Raw genomic sequence first — 22517 nt, 5'->3', positions numbered from 1 at the left:
TGATTAGAGAACTGATGGGAATTAAGGTAGTGCTTAGGAAGGTTAGTCTGACCTAAGAAGAAAGAAGGACTAACAGAGAGAATCCAATTGTTTGGCTAATGTCCTAAATCCAAGTCTGAGGTGATTAGAACTTACACATCTAAGAAGAAAAAGAAATCAGTGCTTACTATGTCCCTGGTACTCTACTAGATTTTACATAAATTATCAATTGAAACCCGGATATAGAAACTTTATAAGGTTTAGATAAGTTGGCTGATTTAAGAATTCATTCACCATTTCCTAAATATTTTTGAATGCCTCCTATATGACTTGCCAAATTCATTATTTTACTAAAACCAGATTTGAAAGTAGATCTGGCTACAAAGTTCATTGTACATATTACAAGTAAGAATTAAAAGGAGAATAATTCTCTCTCAAAGAAATACATAGCCTATAAAATACTTACATCAAAAGCTTCCTAAACTTGTTATCCATGCATTAATATTTCCTCATCTTAAACTTTAAAATTCTCATGCCATTGTTCCAGTGATCACCTCTTCTGTATTTCAAATGATCAGAATAGATGAGGCAGTGTATGAGGATAAGCAGAAATTCACAGTCAACTACAACAGTTTAAAAATCTTTTTGTTACGGAAATTTAAAAGTGTTATGCCCAAGTAGACAGAAGTACCCATCATCTTTTTTTTGAAAATATGTCAATCAATTCTTTTCAGTTCTTTTATAAGAATGTTTTGATTAGCTGGGCTTATCAAATATTCCAGTCAAATGTGCGTTCCCATTATCTTTATGGCTGGTCCCTTATTTGGATGTAAGAGAGAGGTATTTTCTTATTTTTATTCAAACAATTTATATATTCTGGTAAGCAGCAGTTTTAGTGTTTTTAAAAGATACTATTCCTAACAGATTTCTTCACACTATCTCCAAATTCCCAACTATTATAAACAAAGAGAATGAAAACAATGAATGCAAGAGTGACCGGAAAGAGTAAAACACCAGAGAAAACTATACTGAAATAAATAATACATTTAATATTAAAAATTTTCTAAGTGAGATTTTGTGAAGTAGAAAATCTTAGGTGATCATTTCACAGTGTAGAATCTTTATTTTATTTTATTAGTTTCATCCAAGGTAAATAGTTTGTAGTGCTACTGGTAGTTCAAAAATGGCTCTATTTTTTTCTTTTAAAGAGGAAATATTACAGTGTTTAAAATCTAGTTTTCTTTCTTCCCTTCCATCTTTCCTTCCTTCCTTGAATATGTAGATCTACTATTTGCAATTCAACTGAAGTTTCCATTTCAGAAGCTCCAAATTGTCAGTCAGCCAAGGTTTGTTTAGATCAGAACTGGTGTTCTAAAAGTGTGATGGGTTCAAAGGGCAACTGTTTTGCAAGTTACAATTTGAAAATGTCACCATTTCTTTAGGTAGCTAAAAGCTCTTAAGCATTAAATAAAAATAAAATTAAATTTCAGTCTCTGTCCACTCAACAGTAAAAATCAATTTAACTTCAAAATTTCTAATTATTTAAATCAACCTTGCTACTGGGAAATCTAAGACATTAGATACAAGGTTTTAAAGGGTTCAATGATTATTTTTTTGTTTATTGTTATAAATCATAAAAAATTTACATCTAGTGTATATTACAACTTTTCAAGTAAGCCAGAAAGAGCACTGTTACTACAAGGAGATAGTACTCATGCTGGCTTTCTTCTAAACTAAGTGAATTCTGAAGCAATGTTTTCAAAAGATTTTAAAAAATGAACATTGCTGGAACACTGTTGAAAGAAAGCTGAGATTAGCTGGAAATGTGGAAGGTGAATTCTCTTTTTTTTACTTGGCTTGAGGGGATGAACAATAGTGTACACAACCTGTGACACCGATCTCATTACATTCATGATATTCTATGCATTCCAAATGTGAGGCCAATTCTAAGGTCAAGACAGAGCTAGCAGATTATAATTACATTTAAATAAGGAATAGTAAGTGCTCAATAAATATTTACTGAATGACTATATATAAGAAAAATAAGAATAATTATAAAAGGCATGTCTTTCTAATATTTCCTGGAATTAAAGTTTGCATCTAATAGATACATTTATATCCTCTCACAAGGATCCAAACTATGTGATCAACCTGAACCAGGTAAATATAGTCCATGAAAATGTAAGACTACTGAAGGCCACCTACAGCCAACTTTTAATAACTCCTGAACAGCAGCAGAAAGCATGGTATTTAGGAAAAACAATTTTCTGACACTCACTTGGAAGCTTTATGACTTTAGGCAAGATATCTAACCTCTTTGAACTCATTTTCCTGGTTTGTATAATGAGGATGATGACAGTATCTTCTTTAAATGTCTATAGTGAAGACTAATTGAAATAAGATAAATGAGATGTCAACCACAGAGCTTGTCACATAGTAAGAGAATTGTATTTTTCACGAAGGGGCAATCAACTACATGGAGTAACATTTGCTGAGCAGTAGCAGGTAAGGTTAGCAATTATCTTGTTCTTGGACAATTCATGGATAGATTCCTTTTTGAACAAAGCTTATTTTTTGGTCTTACGAATGTCACAGAAGACAGTGACATGAAATTGATTAAGCCAACGTGCTGCAATAGGTACTGGAGAATTTATTTCTTTAATAGTGAAGGTCAGTGAAGATGATGTAAATGAGGGAAAGAAGACATTGAGCCATGGAAAGTTTGGCTACCTCCATAGTGATGCTATAAAATAAAAAAATGCACTTAAACAACAGTTCCATCAAGAGGCTTCCATACGAAAAAATGACACATGAGGACATTTCTTGAAATTCTAATTAATAAGAGTCAAAGTCTAAGATTTTATAAAATAATCATTTACCAATTTAAGATGAAATAGAAAAAATTATGGAAGGTTATTCTGTATTCCCTAAGGAGTTCTTCAAGATATTGGTCTTTACAGCATCATAAATTAAACATAATCACCACCTATGGAGTCCACAGAGGTATGGCACTGGTAACAAAAAAACCCTACCACAAATGACAAAAGAGAAACACATTTTATGACAAATAAATAAAGCTAATGTGTCACAATGAAAGTAACAAATCCAGATAAAGCCAGAGTTCATTTAAGAGCAGAGTGCTAGGGAGCAAATGCTACAGCATACCCAATCCCATCCCCCCAGAAGCCAGTTCCACATTCCAACCTGAGAACCCTCCTGCAAACATGCTGTCACAGAGAAAGTAATACCCTGATGGATGCTGTAGGCTGTGTTTGAAGATGATGCCAATGGTAGACTTCTTATACACTCTCATGGGAAATGGAGAATTGCCTGGATGAAGTGTCAGAAAGAAATGGGTTATATATTTTTTACACTGGGAATCATAATCCTGGGGATTAAGAAAAGACCTATGGAAAATGTGGTGATGAGATGATATCAATCTTGCCTTTCAACAGTCTGCTGATATCACAAGTCATTCATCTGCCTTTCATTACTTTCCTTTTCCTACAGATACATATTTCAAGAAGAAATTCATTCTCCATAAAATCAGTTTTAAAAGAAAAATCTAAAATAGCTGTAACATTCAAAAGAAAAAAATTACAGAAGATGGCTATAATTCTGTTGATTCAATAAATTCAACCTTGTGAGGCTAAACCCTTGTGGGTTTAGTCATGCTCTTCCTTTCAAGGCTTTTATTTATTTATTTTTTAAATTTTTAAAATTTTAAAGTAAAAAGATGTTATCTTGCCTGTGGTTCTGCAAACACAACCTGGTATTTCAGATGGTGCCATCTTTCTGGGTTTTTTGCATGATATTCTGAGACAGTATTTCTGCAAACAGAATAAAGCTAACAATACTGGCCTGCCCATGGTAGCTACCGTGGTCTGCAAAAACTACATGCAGAAATGTGTTTTGTCTATAAGATAAAAAATTAAGATCTTAAAATTCATAGGGTATTAAAGTTCTTTTATTTACTAGCCATCTTGAGGCACAAATTCTCTTTTCTCTCAGCTACTCAACAGTGCCTCTGCTTTGGAAAGGATATTCAAAATCTATTAATATTTCAATGAATCTGTTTCACAAAAACAGAAACACATGTACACTATGGTTTTACACAGTAAGAATAAGAAATTAGACCCCAAAAAGGCAAAAAAACATAGCTCAAATGTCATGTAAAATATTTTGTTAAAAGAGCACGAATCTCATGAGTGATTACAAAATTAATCTTCCAGATTATAAGAACCTTATGAAAATATAAGTATCAAGGAAACTATTTTCCTGAGTAACCTAATCAGTTTTTAAACAGGAATAAATCTTCCATTTTATACAAAAATTGGGGAATCATATTAACTTTTCATTTAATAGACAATTTGGGATGCTGTGTCTATGGTTAATGGGACAAGATTGTCACTTATTTAATGTAAATCTTCAGCTACCAGATAGACCTAGACAGGCCTGAAAACCAAAATCTTTGTCTTTAGCCAATATTAGTTTAATAACAAATTACCTGGCTCAAAGAAATTTTTATGGAATTAAGGTGGTGGTAACAATCAAGTTGGCTGTTCAGACTTTAACCATTTCAACATGATACAGTGACTGCTAAAAAAAAAGTTAACTTAGAAAACAGTACAGTATAAAAATATTGAAATTTCCTCCTAAAACAGCTAACTTTTCCCTTTTGGTACCCTCATCCCTTTCAGCCAAGTGCAAAGTGCAAGGCAAAATAAATTAAGGCAAAAGGAAAATAAAATAAGAAAAATGGTGAGGGCGAGCATGTTGTTGACCATGTAAGATAACACGTGCAAAGTATACCTCAGATACACTATAAGTAGATGAGCACGAGGGAAGCCGAGCCTGGTTTTGCAGTGGGGAAAAGAAAACACTGTTAAAGAGGAAGTGATAGCATAGTAAGGGTCTCAGAAGATTAGATGGCTCCATCACGAACACATTTGTCAGGTAACAAGATAGCCTTATAAGCAAACACTTGAGTTTGAAATCTCAAGGGTCAAGCTATTTGAGGAGAATCTTGTGATATAAAAATACCTGGCTTAAAAAAAAAAAGAAAAAAGTCCGTGACAGAGATGACTCCCTCTGATCAGATCTGGTATGATTTTGCTGAGATGTTCATTTAAGGTTAATTGGAAAGCAGAACACTGGTCATTTTTCTCCAAAGGTACTACACTGATCTTCATTGGTTTATTAACATTGGCAAACTACATGTGACGTTATTTATAGAATGAGGGCTCTATTGTACATCTTCACATTGTTTTTTAAAGAGGGCACCAAAGCCAGCTCAGTATTCTGACTCTCATGTGCTGTTCCTATTATTCCATTCACAGTATTACTGAACATTCATATATATGTCCATGTGATATATTAATATATATATATCAATAAAAACACCATAAAAACATAAAAACTGAAACACAAATTCTTATCTAGACCTTTTGTCAGAATGTTTCATTGATCTTTTAAAATAGCTATTTTATACTCAAAACCATGTTTAATCTTCATGATTTGAGCTGATAATTTTCTGCCCTGTTCTTACTTTCTAGGTTGTCACACTGCTATGGTCAATTCTCTGGCCTCTTCTTTCATTAGGTTGTACAATGCCACGTGAGCTAAATTATTAAGTATGCAGTTTTGAGTTACAAATTCTTCATTAAGTTCCAAAACGCAAACTTAGGGTGGGGAAATGAAAGTACAGACGATGACATAGTGGAGGAATCAGAAATGCTCTTATTATCTGATTTGTTCTTTAATTGTATTTCTAGCACCCAGAACAGAAGAATGTAGTAGATGCTCAGTAAGTGTTTAATGAATAAATGAACATACAAACTCTTTTTCTTCTATGTTAAAAAAACTGAACTGTGTGAAATAATGTTGAGAAGATTTTACATTTACCATCATAAAGATTTGTGATCAAATGTTATCACTGCCACTTAACGGATTACTTTGAGGTATTTTCTGAAATATGGTCATTATAGACATCTTAAGAAATTGAATCTTTTTTTCCAACCACATACACATCTAATTACACATACACATCTTCAGCAAGGTGCTAGTTCTAAGAAAACTGCATGTTTATTCTATCTCCATAACTATATCCATAAAACTGAAAAACTTTATCTTTCATAAACAGTTGGAGTCTTATCTCCCCCTGCCCCCCTCAGTTCTCCATTTTCTGTTACTAGGGAAATTTATTTGTCAAGGAGATCTTTTATTAGTACCTTATCTGTGTATTAAAGTCAATTCTGGGAAGAGCAATTTGCAATAAGCATTAAACACGTCACAGTGTGTCATTCCCGCTTCCATGATGTCTTAGGCTACTGTAGGTGATTTTATAAGTATTAGATAAGAACATTTTTGTTCTAAATGCAGATAGATTTTTGTTATTCAGTAGAAGTGAAATCTCAGAATTGTATTAGTTAACTTTACACATTAAATACCAAAAGTGAAAGGTAGCAAAATTAGTATGTTTTCCAAAGAGATAATCCTGAAGTTGATTTACTGTCATCTTTGCCATTATTGTAGTCTGGTCATATTTATAAGACATACATCATCTACTAAGATGCTCAAGATGTTACATAATTATTATAAATTAAATAGTAAATAAATAGATATTAATATTTTGAGTTAGTGCCAACACATCAAACAAGGAAGACTTATTAGGAACCTCAAATAAAAATATTCTTCATGTAAGAACCAAAGATAATAAAATTTGCCTAAGAAAATAGAGTTAACAAACAAACTGATGTTTACTCCTTTAAAAGCTACTGAATATTTAAGGACTAATCAATGTTCTAGCTGTTCTTCCTTTCTTCAAAGTTGGCTGACTTAATGCAGATGCCTTTTAGATAGTTAAGTGCCATATATTAAGATATGACATAGTTGATCATGTCAGGGTGTCTTTATCAGTTGCACAAAATTTCCTATAGACAGGATGATTTTAGGTACATTTAAATAGGAGAAACCAAAAGTTGGTCTCCAGGGGAAAGATCTTTAATGAAACATAATGAAGTAAAAACAGAAAAAAAGCAGAGTAAGCAAAAACACTCTAAAAATGCCTTTTAAAAAAGTTTGAGAGCAAGATTGGAACATATCTTTACACCCTAAATCTCTGTAGAGGCCTCCTCAAACAAGAGGAATTTATAATCTATATTTGCAAGGTTTAATGTTAATTTCATGGGGGGTTTACGTTGTGTGTGTGTGTGATGTGGTGTGAAAAAAGAGTAGTTAGAGAAAACAGTGGCAAATAGAAGAATAAAAAAGTAAAGGTGGAAGATCAGGGTATCAACTCTTTTAGACAGATATTATTCTGGGCAGAATAATCTGAAACCATCCCCAGAAAAATGAGCAGCTCTCCTTTCCTCAAGCTCTAAAATGAAGTTTACAAAGACTCTATTATAATCATTTCTATGTCCTTGTCATTTTGACACACTAGCCGGTTACAGCAGGTCTTGGAAAACTTTTTCTATAAATAGTCATATAGTAAACATTTCTGACTTTCTGTGCCATATGGTCTTTGCTGCAACTGTTCACCTCTGCTTTTGTACTGTAAAAGCAACCACAGATTATATGCACATGAATGAATATGGCTGTGTTTCAATAAAACTTTATTTTTGGACACTTATATGTTTTGGACACACGTATGATTTTTACATGTCATGAAATGACAGTCTTTTGATTTCCCCCCCATCATTTAAAAATGCAAAAAATCATTCCTAGCTTGTGGGCCCACAAGAGAGAAAAGGATTTGGGCCCAGAAGCTACAGTTTGCTGACTCGTGAGTGATAGCATTAATTTGATGAATATAAAAATGCAAAAAAAAAAACCCTCCCAAATAATTTATCAAAAATATAAGAACAAAGACTGGAATAAAATATTGATCTTAAAAAATCTATAAAATCACAACTATCTAATTCATTATTTATATTAGTCCCATTTCCTATAAATCTTATTTCAGCATTCAGAAAATCATTCTTCAAAAGACTTATTCCTTTCTGACTTGATTCAGATAGTTTTCTTAAACTTACTAAAAACATAGTCTTATTTTAAGTGATAACTCCTCCCTTAACTTTTTCCACCTCAAATAATACCTTGTCTTTATTTATATTAGCATAGTAAGTACTTGTAATTATCATATTCTTTTTACTTCATAACTGAATTCCTAGGTCACTTATGTGCCAATAATCTGTCTTCATAAATCATTTTCCCTTTGATTGTTTGTCAAAGCCTTTAAAAAACTAACATATTTGGTTACCTAAAACCTATCTGTATGTTTGCAGCTCAGTAGAAATTTACCATCACATTGCATACACTGAGAAAATATAAAATTTGTGGTTTTGGTATTTTTACTTCTCTCCTTTCTTTTCTTTCTACTAGTTTTTATTTCATGAACATTTATCTTGTTTTTCTCTGAATATTTTAACACTCAAGCTTTTCAGGGTTCCATCACTCTTTAACTAATTCAACTTTGTAAACTCACTTTGACTTAATTTTGTAAAGTATTAGTTTGTATCATCTTATGTTTTCCAATTCTCAACTCTGTTTACACAGTTTTTCAACTTTAAGCATTACTTTTAATGTTCTTCCTACTAGATTCCTGTATTTGATTAAATGTAAAGGTAATTTTTTCCTTTATGTGGGATTTTTCAGTCATTATTCTCAACACATTATTAGTCTAAGGATTTGTAGTAACTTGCAATCATTAAATCAGACAGACTTTGTTTACAAGATGATAATTTGTAAAGCCATGTGATTATAGTTTTATTATTATTAAAAGTTACTAAAAACTGATTTAGGGTTCTGAATACTTCCACTTTGTACTACATACAGAAAATGATGATACATTTATAATTCCAGAACCTAACACATCCTACTTTTTGCTATAGAAGTGTCAATGTATGATAAAGAAGTACATTTTCATATGATAAATAAATTTTAAAATTATTCCAAAAATTACATCTTAGAATATTCTACCTTACAGATAATCATTGATTATCTGTAATAAGTAAGGATGCAGGAATCTTTTCTCTCTAAAATATAACACATAGAAGATATAAATTGAAGCGTTAATTATTTAATTAAATCCTTATCCCAAAGATTTGAATGATGTCTCATTTTCCCAAGTAATAATAAAATATTTAAGTACAAACATGGTTCTAATCTTTCATCTTACTGAACTATTTATAAATGTTTCAATGAATTGAAAGGCACCTACATACTTGCTCTTGTGTATAGACGCCTAAAATAAATTTTCAAAAAATGGAATGGTCATTATATGCCAATTTATCTCATTTTAGAAACAAAATCTGTTTATATAACCTATGCAACTGAGAATAGCTTTATTCTGCTTCTAAGCAACAATTTTTAACAGGCAAGGCTTATTGTAAGGCATTCTGGGATAATGGGATTAAAGGGGAGGAGAGAAACTAAACATTCAGCTCTTTGAAATGCATCTTCTCTAAACTGAACTGTCTACAGAAGCTACAATTTGACTTTTGATAGTTTTCCTCCAGATACTTTTCTAGTTAATGGGAATCTTAGAATGCTATACCTCATATTCAATCTTATTAGAAAAAAAAAAGGTAATCAGAACAAAGTGTGACCCAGTGAAATATAACAAAAGATGAAGACGTTGGGGTTAGTCGTTATATACTGTACTATGCAGTATAGGTGTTGAAAAAAAGAAACTGAAAAGTGGCATGATATAACTCAGTTTTTGAAGCCAAAATTTTTAATTTAACCCTAATCTAACACTAACTCCCTTCTATACAGGCCTTAGCAAGTCTCAACTATCTAGTCTTGGTTTGACTGAAAAAGAAAATCACTTCTCATGATTGGTTACAAAGAGTATGACACTAAATACATTAATTAATTAATCAGAATTTTTTTTAGGGCTTTCTAGAAGAATATCTAGGTATGTTCAGACTGATTTAATCATAAAATTCTTTTTTTTTTTAAGACAGTGGAATAAATTCTGGGAGTGATTATGGATAATCTTTCAACTTCTAAGAATATGGATAGAAAAGAACGACTGACTCACAAGAAAGTAGAAAAATGAGATACTTGCATTAACTGCTACATCAACTTAATTTAGCAATCAGAATTTAACAATTAGTATTAATAAAACAAGTTTGAGGTTTAGTAATCAGAAATTTAATATAGAGATATACTTAACTATGTATAGTATATAATTAAAAACAAGCCGAGATATCAGAGAATTATAATATCACTATTATTGTTTATTCTATTCTTTATAAGAAAACTATTACAGCAATATGGATTAAAAGTATGACAATAATCTTGGGAGAAGTGGATCCAGGCCAGGCTAGGATTGATAGAAACTTCTTAAAAAGCACTAGGAATGGGATGTCAGAGTTAAATTGAGCCAGAAATTATTTACTGCACTAATTTAGCTTTTCTTCTGCCATATTTTACATCATAAACCATTTTAGAGATATTATTTCCATTTTTTTTTGAAAAGATATATTTAGGAGAAGGACCAAGCATTCTGAGTCTGAACTATGGGTCACAAAAAAATACTACTGTTAGTATTATCTATCTGATACATGTATAGTATTGAGTAGCTATAAGGTACTGTTCTCCTTCAGAGTGCTGTCTTGGGTATAATAGCCTTTATCTCAAGTATTTGTAAGATGTTACATGACAGTGAAGATATTTACTGCTTAATTTTTTTTATTTTTAAACAAAAAAATTTTATCATAGCTATTCCCAAAGAGTCCAAGTTAAGAGAAGCCTATTAATTCAGAAGAAAATGTGTCTACTTGCTAGATTACCTATGATGATATTCTAACATTGATCATTTTCCTTGATAACTGAAATTGAATTATTAAGGATCTAGCACTTGGATCCAGCCAATAATTTACAATCCTGCTGACATATCCCACAAGGGGCAGAACACAGTCAATGGAAAAGCTCCAAATGAAGTCTCATAAAAAGTCTCAGAAAATTATACAATTGTGTAAGAAACATAAACTTTGAAAAGAATTTTTATTTTGCATTGGAGCCAAAAAATTATTAAATCAACTTCAGTGTTAGTGTGACTTGCGTGTCCTCTACCCTGCCAATTTAATCTTTATTTCATAAACGTGAGCATGAAGCTGCAGCTAGAAAAGGAAGAGAGAGATAGGGAGAAAAGAGACAGAAAGTAAAAAAGATGGAGATGAGAGGACAAACCAATCAGATTTGGAATTACCAGTCAGCAGAAGTTTAGGAAAAAAAAAAATCACCGAGTGAAATCGTACATTTACTCTGAGAGAGTATCCTTTCACATTGCCTTCTAGGTGATCTCTGAGCTCCTCCAGCTTTCGATGGAGCTACATGTAAACATCAGAAAATGAATTGAAAAAGCAACTTGTTCTCTTTTCAGTTTTCCTTTTTCCTTTTAAAAATAAGATCACAGCATTATACATTTCTCACTGCCTTTGGCAAACATTTCAAAACGTTAAAGGTCTTTGTATAACAGAAGAATACATGTTCGATAACCTGTGACTAGGAAGCCAATGTTTTATTTTAATTATAGCATCTTTTCTCCCCAAAGTGTTAGAGTAAATAAATAAATACTATAACTATCCTTATAATTCCTTAGAGATTCACTTTAAAATTTTCTATTTGGTAGAAATGTGGAATAAAAATACTTAAAAATTATGAAATTTGTCTTTCTTTCCCAAACACATTTTTTGATTTAAGGCTGAATGAATACATATTAAAGTAAATTGATTGAACCCTAACATGTATCTTTTTTTCTTATACATATATATGTGTATATACATAATCATACTGTACATACACTTAAAAATAATAAGCACACAATTATAACTTGAAGTTCTATACAGCCAAAAGCTGAATTTAGAGATAATTAAACACACACACACTTGCACACACAATCCAATTTATAGCAGATGGTGTTGCACTTACAGATGCCATTTTATCTTTATTTCACTATCAATAATTTCTAAAAAGTTATGTCACACTGTACCTTTTCGCTTGAATCTGACTCATAATCCATTAGGCTAAACAATAGTGGACTTATCTTCCCTTAAAGACAAAGGTAAAATATGATACCTCACAAGAGACAGTGAGGAATGCTACTGATATATCATTGGGATGCATAAACTTGTATTTTTTTTACTGAATAATTTTAACCTTCCTTGATTTTGAAACAGGCATATAATCAACACTTCCCATCCCCTCTCGTTATCCTTAGTGAAAAAAACATAAAAAAACCCAACCAACCAAACAAAAAACCCCCCACAACAAATCACTACCCAGTATACAGCAGTGTCAGAAACAGAGAAGATGGCTTGTCTGGAATAAAGGACACAAACATACAGACACACCTTCATCCATGTGCACTCATGTGTGTGCACACACACAAATAAATAAACGACAACAAAAAAAGTAAAATTAAGAAGGCAGAAGAGGCAAGGAGAAGAAGGAGTGCAGAAATTAGTGCTTCATAAATTGTTAAATGAAAATGAAGGGGAGGTGTATAAAATTTTGAACTGACTTAATATTAGGCCTTAAGGTAGTTAATTGAATTTTGAGACATCCCAATGCAGTGAACTGTCTGTCATTTTGATTAACAGTTACTAATGCCGTTAGTACAAATGGGACTGAGAGATACAAGTAGTGGTTAATTTGGGGGGAAATTCCTCTGCACATTTTTAAAATTCAGCAAATTTTCTACCTTGCATTTATGGTGGCAGCATTAAAAGTGATCAATTACTATGTCTTTGTTGCTAAAGGGTGATAACTGGCTTACCTTTTCATTGTGATTGAATGTTAGAGTATCGAGTGCCCAAGATATATTGACCAAATAGATATTTAAGAACTAGCAAATGGGACCATCAGATCAGAAATCTTTAAGCTGTGTATTAGCAGATTACATACACAAATGGGCAAACATTTGGATATATATTAGTTTCCACTGATTGTTATATAAATTTTTTAATTGAAAAAAAAACCAAATGGGATTAAAAGTGTTTAAATACTATTAGCTATACATGAGCCCATTACACCAGCATCATATAAAATTCCTTTTCTAATTCTTAAGATTCATTATATATAACAAATGTTACTATCTCATAATAGTTATTTTTCTGGTATGAACTACAAATGGTAATGACACTAAAATAAAATTTAGTTACTTTTTATAAAAAAAAGCAAAAAGGGGAGATAATATTCTGAAAATAAATATTAGTTCTCTGTGTAAGAGGAACTTAACACATAGTCAGTGACATCAATCAGAGGAACGGTTTACTCTAGAACCCCAAATTATAGGCACCTGTAATGAGACAGTTGCCCTTTCTCTTGTTTGTGGTGCCATTCAAAGCTAGTTATTTGGCAGCTTGCCTTCAGCTGGTTGCTCTATGTGCAGCTGAAACAAACAAAAAAAAAATGACCCAACAGCCAATAAAAATATTAAAATAAAAAAATGGGATGGTGAAAAATGGAAAAAGCCCCCTTCCTCCCACCACCCTCCAAAAAGGAAGAAGTGTAGGCTATAGACGAAATCTTGCCAAAAAAATGTTAGAAACATATTTACTTTGAGGGATCCAACTCTACTAGCAACTCCTTTGCTTTCATCCGGCCGTCTAATTTGCTACAATGAGGGAAGATGGGTAAAAAAGACAGAATAAAGAAAAAGTGAACTTAAAAAATTTTCTACACATTAGTAATACATGCAAAACATCAATCGACTCTTCGAGGTACCTCTTAGGATGCCAAGGAGTTAACTAACCCAGAGGCTATATGACATGCTCTGCAAATAGGCTGGTTACTAGAATTCAGTCTTTATTATAGCACTATTCCTGAGATTAGGAAACGGGCACTTACTTTTGGTTATCTTGGGGACTTCTGATGTAGCAGTTTCTGGAGTAGTGTTACATTTGCATTTGGTTTACGAAAAACAAAAAATTACAAATATACCTATGCAGAGAACTTTGTCTCTTTAAGGGTTATAGTGTTTATTCCATTATAATATCAGAAACATCAATGGTATGACTAGAAACATGAGTGTTCCCTAACTGGAAAGATCAGTTCTAACAAGCACCATTCTTGGTAGGTGACAGAGTGACGCTCCTCTGCTTGCTGACCCAAGTGCTGAGGTTGTTCAGCTGTAACTGAGATTCCCAATTAAACAATTGTGCTGCCCAACCAGAAAATTTTAATGCCAGACCAATGTTAAATACATCCGCTCCCTCAAAACTGTCTGTTATTTCAGTTAAATTTTCCTCTTGGATAAGATAGAGAAAACTAAAACTGCCATTTTAAAAACTGGTTTCACTTTAAATGAGAAAAGGAAGATTCTCAACACAAAGTGTTTCATTTGATGAGGTACAAATTAGAATTTTTTTTTTTTTGCTTTTTTATAGAGCTGTAACAAGAACTAATTGGTTAGAGAGGAAGATAAACAAAAAAAAGTAGAGATGAAGGGTGAGGAAGCTTCAGACCAAGTGTTTTTACACTATGGGTTCCTATGCGTGCAGAATGATGGTCTCCATTCAGACCAGCATAGGTCAAGTTAGCTATGCTGGCTAGATGCTCGTGTGTGTGTGTGTGTGTGTGTGTGTGTGTGTGTGTGTGTGTGTGTGTTTGTTTTGGGAGATGGTAGAGGAAGCATCGATGTGATGCCAGGTTCCAAGTGTTAAAGTCTTCAGGAAAAATAAGACACCTGACCATGCTATAAAATTCTATTTCCTGGAGTCAGGCTGTAGATTGTTTTACCCCTTTTAGGACACCACTGATAGCATATGGAAGGAATAATACTGAGAAAATGGAATTTTCATTTTGCAAAAAAGCATCATGGTACATAAGAATTATATCAACTTTTGGTTTTACTTGATATAGTTTTTACTAATGCTTCAGCATTAACTAAAGATTATACACAAAAGATAATCACCAATGCTCATTCTTCTTGGTCAAACAGAATTCTCAAAATTAGAAACAATGAATACTAATTAGAATGGCAACACTGTAAGAGAGGGCTTCTGAATGGGCAGGGTACTTATAATATCTAGTCCTTCTCTTGTGCTATTTTCTTTGGTCTTAGAGAATATCTTTATACCAAAAGCTGTTTCCCATTTTAAGTGGAGACTCACAATATCTTGATTATAAACTAGGTAATTTCCTATAAAAATATAAATTCTAATGCCCCATGCTGCTTTCTGAACACTTTTAGAAGCTATGAAGACTTTCAGAACTGTTACCCAGTAACAAGTGAATACCATTTTCTATACAGTGTTTTATTTCTAGAAGGCTTAAAATTACATCAATTCCGGCAACATGAAGTATCTTCTTCAAGGTTATTTGTTAATAACAAATCTAGGAACAATACCCACAGTTCCTGACTTCTAGTTTAAGGTTGTATTCCCTTTATAGGCGTGGAAATAAAAGGGCTGGAAAACAATTGATGCTTATAAGAAGATGTGTATGTATATATATGCCTCTGCCTGACTTGTATCTGTTTCTCCATTGATGGAAGAAATTTTATGTTACTGTATTTATTTATGGAAGAAATTTTTCCTCAACCATTTCAGTTCCAAATGCAAGTGCAATTACCAAAACTTAATGAGTTATAAGAAAGGATAGCCACCCGTGAACTCTAAATGTAAAAAATAGACTATAATACCAATTTAAACAAAGATTTTGGGGAGTAGACAGCTCAACTGTCAATGCTTGACATCAATTTTCTGTATATAAGTCTGACTTTGTAAATTTAGACTATCACAAGAGGAAGACTTCAGAAAACCAATGTGGTTATTATCAAAGCCAGAGTGGTTGTAATTCAAGTGTCATGTGATTATTTTTGTGCTCCTGAACCAGGTATAATAGCTAATACTGAAAAACTTCAGAAAGAATTTTTAAAAGTATGTCTCATAAACTAAAATTTGAGAACTAGAGAAAAGTCACATCAATAGATCTTAAAGTTTAATACTCTCATTTATTCTAGTCAACCCTTGATCATCAGTTGCTGGAGTAGTATAAATGAAAGAAATTCATAGCTAATCCAAATGCCTGACTGCCATTTTTCTTTGATAATAATTTAAAAGTAATCACAAAAGATTATCATTTGGATGAAATAAATTACTTTAGTCTTCACGATAATTGTAAGAGCCTCACATCATTAGCTAATTTTACGTATATTTGCCTACGAGCCTAAACATTTTGCATCAGTAGTAACTAAGAGGAGTAAACTGCAAATATTTATATTATATATAGGATCACTGCAACATAAATGAAGTTTCACAATTGGATGGAAAGAATTGTGGGGATTATGATTGGTTGATATTATTAGTGTATACATATTAAAAATTAAAAAGTAGTAAAACAAAAAATGTTATCCCTAATAATTTTTCTACCCTGAAGAAAACCTTTTTATAAGCGTTTCACTGAGATTTCAAAAGATATAAATCAGAGGATCAAAAACATTTCAATTTTCTATTGAGCCTCTCAGATAGAATATATTTAACAAAATATCTATTGAAAATAGTCTGAAAATATTGCAATGTATCACCTCTTTTGCAAACTTCTGGGAATCTTTCTTCAGAGATTAATTACTGAGGAATCTATCCACAAGGATCAATTACCAGGATGTGGCGTGTAAAAGCAGTGAAATGACTCTGCTATTTGTATTTACCTTTTTTTATGAGTTTGAATTCTAGAAATATCATGCAACAGAAGAAACTGTCTGGATGCTAATACAATATGGGTTGTTGATTACCTTTGATTTAGTCCAATTCTCCAAACCTGAGTTCACTGTAAGATCATTTCCACTGTTAACAAGATAGAAAATTACCCCATCCCACCTTTACCTCTCTTGCCAACAATAAGTAGTTGTAAATGTTATATTTGTATTAAAGCAAATATGTAGATTTCAGCAAAGAAACCCAACTTTATATTAATTTTTAAAATAAAATATAAAACTTGAAAGACATTTTAGGCTTGTAAAAACCGTATTGTTATATGCCCGTATCCCTGGGTGTATGTATTCACACTTCTCTTTAGTTACTATAGATTTGTGAAAAAATTTGAGAAAAGATTTTATATTTTCTGGGTTTGAACTCCGATTTAGGGAGGTTAGGGGCTTTCTGAAGACACATCAATTAAAAAAAGCTCAGCTACTCTTAAATTCTTTCTCAGGTCTTTTCATTAAACTTAGACTTTTATGGACTTAGACTTTTATGGACTTTTTATGGAATGCCTAATGTAGTTCTTCCCTCTTTTTCTCATGATATATTTTATATTGACTTGAATTAAAACTGCATAGATTAAACATATTTCCTTTTTTTTGTCCTAGTAACTGAAGGGCTGTATTTTTAGAATTACCTAATTTATGTTCAGAACTACCCCGAGAAACAAATATTTCTAACCCTACTTTATTTTGCTACTTTTTAAAGCATGGGTATCATTGAGAGGAAATAAAACTTCTGTCTTAGAAATTATCTTTTAACCAATACCACTCAGTATATATTGGTACAGTTATAGATTGTTTCTGGTAGTTATGATTTGGAAATTTTTAAAAATGTTTTACTTTAGAGCTCAAAATGTAAACACACTCTTGTAAAGAAATATTTTTTAGGATCTAGTTAATAGTTCAATTCACTGCATTTCAGCTCTGTTGTTTCATCATAAAACAATTTGGTTTCATATGTGATTTACTGTGGTAAAGTAAAAAAGAGGGAAGGAAGAAATGTAAGTAAGATAAGTTATAATTATGTGTCAAGGAAAAAGAAATACTTCAATGCATTTCTGGAGAAAAGCAATATGATTATAAATTAAACCAATAAGAGGCTGCAAAGGTTAATGAAGAAATGAGAAATCAAAAATCAGAATCTTGTTAGCAAGACACAGATCCACCAACCTCTTCCCTAAAAAAATTTTTATCCTTAGGATATCCTTTATTTTCAAGGATCTGATTTCTTATGGTATATTAACATTTGAAATGATTTATTTATAGTTTATTATGGATTTAAATTTTGATCTTTAAGTTTCTATAATAGCTTTGATTCCAAAACAATCTATACAAAATTAGATTTTTAAGCAAGTTATTTTTTTATCTCTCTGAAAGAAATTATAAAGCCATCAATGGTGTGGTATAAAAGAGTTATTACGCACTTCGAAATAACTTTTAAATAGTACAGTGCCTGTTATTAAGAATTATTTATTATTTGTATATGAAACAAAAAAATTTATTTTCAAACTTACACTGAAATATGATACAATTTTCTACCCAGCAAGATTAAGAATAGAATGGCTTAGCCTAGATATAAAGATGCTCTGGTATAAACAAATAAATAGTTGGTTTTATGAATATTTTTTATAAATCTGAAACTAAGCAAGACATCTCTCTTATCACCAGATTTTATTTAAATAACCAAACAAACATTTTTACTTTTCTGGTTGAAAACAACATATATGTTATAAAATAACTTGTAATTCTGTCCCTGAGCAGTAGTGTTTACTAATTTTTCTAGCCATATGTTTTTTTTTTGAGCATTTTCCTATGTCATTATTCTAAAAGATATGATTTTTTAGGTTATATAAATAACTGATATATGTATGTACTATAAGTTATTTAATCATAGACATTAATGTTGGTTCTAAGTTTTCATGAATATGAATAATGTTATGATAAATAATTTTGTACATAAGTCTTTGATGGCTTCTTTGATAATTTCCACTGGATAAACTTCTGGTAACTATGATTGATTATAATGTAAGAAAAATTTTTTTTTTATAATGTAAGAAAAAATTTAAGGCTATATATACGTGTGTGTATGTATATATATATATATATATATATATATATATGTATGTATATATAGTTGTTCACTTGAAGGTTACACAAATTTATATTCCTACTAGTGTGAATAGGAATACTATCTATCAACTCTTTATCTGATAGATTTCTTGTAATTTTTTTTTTTTTTTTCATTTTCAGCTCCACTATAAGGTCCTTGAGGGCAGGGTCAGTAAGTCTTTATACTGCTTTACACCATATTCCCAACACCTAGCATAATTTTGACATAATATGCACTAAAAATATTCATTGAATAATTTTCTGAATTAACGTATTGTTCCGTCGTTAATAAAAACCGAATGAGTAGGGAGAGCAGATAATCCTGAAGTTGTGGGTGAGAAAATACATGATCAGTTTTAGAATATATATCTTTTTACAATAAAAAGATCTAGAGACTATTTTAGTTTGGGATATCCTCTGTATTAAAGTCATAAGTGAGACACGTAATTTTGTTCAGCTGCTTTTTGTGCAAAACATGCCCTAAACCATTAAAAATCAATTTATAGAAATCAAAACTTTTAAATTAAACTGAATGGTTGGTGTTCTTAATTTCACTATTTCTTGTATTTCTACAGATCTTACTGTCCTATCTTCCTATAACTTGAATAGAACTCTAGTGGATACCAAAAGAAACCAATATTCCATTTCAAATAGATGAGCTTATTCTGAGTAAGAAAGATCTGAAATGAGGTTAGAACATTTTCAGTTGATAATCTCCAACTTTACATAGTAGCATGGAATGCAAAAGCTGGAATTAATAAATGTAAATTATTTTATATTACTTAGATATTAATATATTATGAACAAGAAGGGTAAATAGAGTGATAATATTTATTCAGTTAGTACAGAAACTTATTTCAGAGGAATGGGATTATAGGCCTACAGGTGATTTTAGAGACTACTTAATTTAATACCAGGATGTTACAGAAATAGAAACTGAAGTCTACTAAGTTCTCAAAAGTTATAAAGTGGCAGACTAGGGTTGATAGCGCCTCATAGGTGCAATACTTCTACATACTCAATGTTGTTAATTTTTCAAACAGCTTTGGATCCATAATTTTTAAATGTCTGACAGGAAATCAGTCAAATGCAAATGCTAAACTTGCTTCTTCCATAATATCATTAAACTGAATTTATGAATATGCAAAAGTAATCTCTTTTGGGTATCTATATAAATTATAGGAATCAAGACTTATGAATTCTGCATATACTTTTAAAGGTAGAATTAATACAAGTTGCTATGTTTAACTAAGAGAAAACTAAAACATTTAACTTCTAGAAAATTATTACACTATTTTTTTTAAACTGGGAAATAGTTAACACCTAATATATCCAAATAGTAGTTGGCAAAAAAACTGCTACATCCCTGAAACAGAATACCAAATAAGCAATAATATTGCAGAAGATAATTTTTAAAAATGTAAAGAAGTTCATGACATAGAAAGATGTTCATATTACTAAATGAATGGGATAGGTTAAAATATTATATAGTTTAATAATAACAGCTAACATTTAGTGTGAAACAGAATACCAAATTAGTAATAATATTGCAGAAGATAATTTTTAAAAAAGTAAGAAGTTCATGACATAGAAAGATGTTCATATTACTAAATGAATGGGATAGGTTAAAATATTATATAGTTTAATAATAACAGCTAAGGGTATAGAGGTAAAGAAACTTTCTGAAAGTCACACATCTAGTAAGTAATAAAGCCGACATTCCTCACCAGGCCTCTCAGACCCCAGAACCTGAGCTCTTAATCACGGCCTTCCCATTATTCTCCATTTATATAAAATATTTGAATTTATAGAAAAAAAGAACAGAATATATAGCAAAATTAGAAGTTGCTATTTACTAAGGGTAGTTATACAGGAATTCTTTTTTTCCCCTGTAAAATGAGCATATACATATTACTTTTTTTAAATAAAAAAAAATGCCACTTTAGACTACCTGAGCTATAAAACTGTTAACTCTGTAGCTAATAATTTCTGGGTAGTTGTATCTTTTAAGCTAACTAATCAAAATTCATTTGCAAGTTCAGATTTCAGGATGGCAATTATACATTTCACAGTTAAGTTATACTAAACTTCAGTGATGAACATATTTTGTGAACATTCAATAATTAGGCAAGGATGGGATGAATTCCACTTTTAATTTCTATTATATATAAAGGCAGAGGAGACAATCAGATGAATGAAGAAATAGAAATCAACATCTAATCCTGGATACTTAGCAGAATGTCATAGAATAACTATTAAAAATAATTTATAAATTCAAAATTTATAGCTAAAATATACTGTTATCATCCAATTTCAGTTTTATCAAAATATGAAATACTTTACCATATTGGGTAGTACCTTTCTCATTAGAAAAGAATATAAGAGAACCATCCTTTATTTGGAGTCTCAAAAATCTGTTTTGCTATCAAATCAGAATAAAGAGCAAAACACACATGTTGTTACAAAGGACAAAGTAGGCAATAATGAATGAGAGTGGGAATTAGTTATGTCTATAGAAGCGAGGGATTTAATGCAAATAAATAAAACAGCTTGGTGGGTATAAAGAATACCAAGCTAGTATTTATATATGTCAGTATTAGCCCAGTAATGTTGATCTGATTTTTTAAGGAAAAGCTGAAAATTTGTATTTTTATTTAGAAATCTCATCAAGTTTAAATGTTCCAAGCTAATTAAAAAAAATGGGCCATCCTCAATTATATCCCTAATAAAATTATCTTCCAATAGCTATGCTATGACTTGAAAGAGAGCTCTCTATGTATTTATTAGGACAGGATATCCTGGGGATAAATCAGTTGCTACCAAATACAGAAGTAGTATCACATTGGAAATGAACAGAATTAGCTGGAAATTACAACTGGGTTATGTGTCTTCAAAAGACTCTTAAAGTCTTCTCTCGTTTTCAGTTAGGTAGGAGGAACTCTGTTCCCTGCCCTAGAATTAATCTGGATCATAGAATCAGGGTGAATCATTTATAATACTTAAGCATGGTACTGGTGGTCATTTACATAAAGGATATAATCTCTGAACTGAGAATATCACCGTAACACTGTCTTCATGGAAAATGAGATTCAACATACATAATTTTGACCTAGGATATTTTCAAGAAACGTAAGGCAGGTTACTTATTTTACTCTACTAGTCCTTTTAAATACAGTCCATGGACCCACAAAGGTCCTTGAGACCCTTTCAGGGTCTAAAAGGTCAAATTATTTTAACATTAATTTCCTTTTTCACTATATTGACATTTGCACTGATGGTACAAAAGCAATGGTGGGTTGGCACTTTAGTGCAAATCAAGGCGGTGGATCCAAACAGTATGAATAGTCATCGTATTATTCACTACCATGTACTAATAGTCAAAAAAAAAAAACAAAAAAAACAAAAAACCAAACTAACAGTTTCAAAAAAGAAGAGCTAGTTTCATTTAACATTGTCCTCAATAAAACAGTAAATACTAATTTAAAACTTGTCCCTTGAGTATGACAAAATGGAAAATATGCATAAAATACTTCCACTGCATACCAAAGGATGAACATTGTCTCAAGAAAAAGCACTTGTGCAATTGAGGTGCAAGCTGAACTAGCCAGGTTTTGCATAGAACACTGTTTTTACTTGAAGGAATGAAAGAATGACAGACAGACTATGATTATCCAGACTTAGATGTTTGGTAGACATTTTCTCAAAACTG

General features: G+C 31.4%; 1 protein-coding gene across 15 annotated transcripts in view; it reads right to left on the bottom strand.

Annotated features, from left to right (window-relative positions):
• The window catches only part of GPHN (gephyrin), a 609447-nt gene that overhangs the window by 180134 nt on the left and 406796 nt on the right, over positions 1 to 22517 (bottom strand). For 7 of the 15 annotated variants that reach the window (XM_019451514.2, XM_019451516.2, XM_019451520.2 and 4 more), the window contains 2 exons: positions 13553 to 13609; positions 11250 to 11321 (listed from right to left, as the gene is read on the bottom strand). The exons of 5 other annotated variants lie outside the window; for them this stretch is intronic. In XM_019451514.2, coding sequence (XP_019307059.1) covers positions 11250 to 11321; positions 13553 to 13609 — 129 coding nt within the window. The remainder of the gene's footprint in view (positions 1 to 11249; positions 11322 to 13552; positions 13610 to 22517) is intronic. 3 more of the 15 variants (XM_019451519.2, XM_019451525.2, XM_053889513.1) reach the window with 1 other exon arrangement.

The sequence above is a fragment of the Panthera pardus genome, unplaced genomic scaffold, assembly GCF_024362965.1.
Source record: "Panthera pardus isolate Hobbes unplaced genomic scaffold, ASM2436296v1 HiC_scaffold_24, whole genome shotgun sequence".
Classification (NCBI taxonomy): Eukaryota; Metazoa; Chordata; class Mammalia; order Carnivora; family Felidae; genus Panthera; species Panthera pardus.
This window is presented reverse-complemented; position numbering and strand designations above follow the sequence as displayed.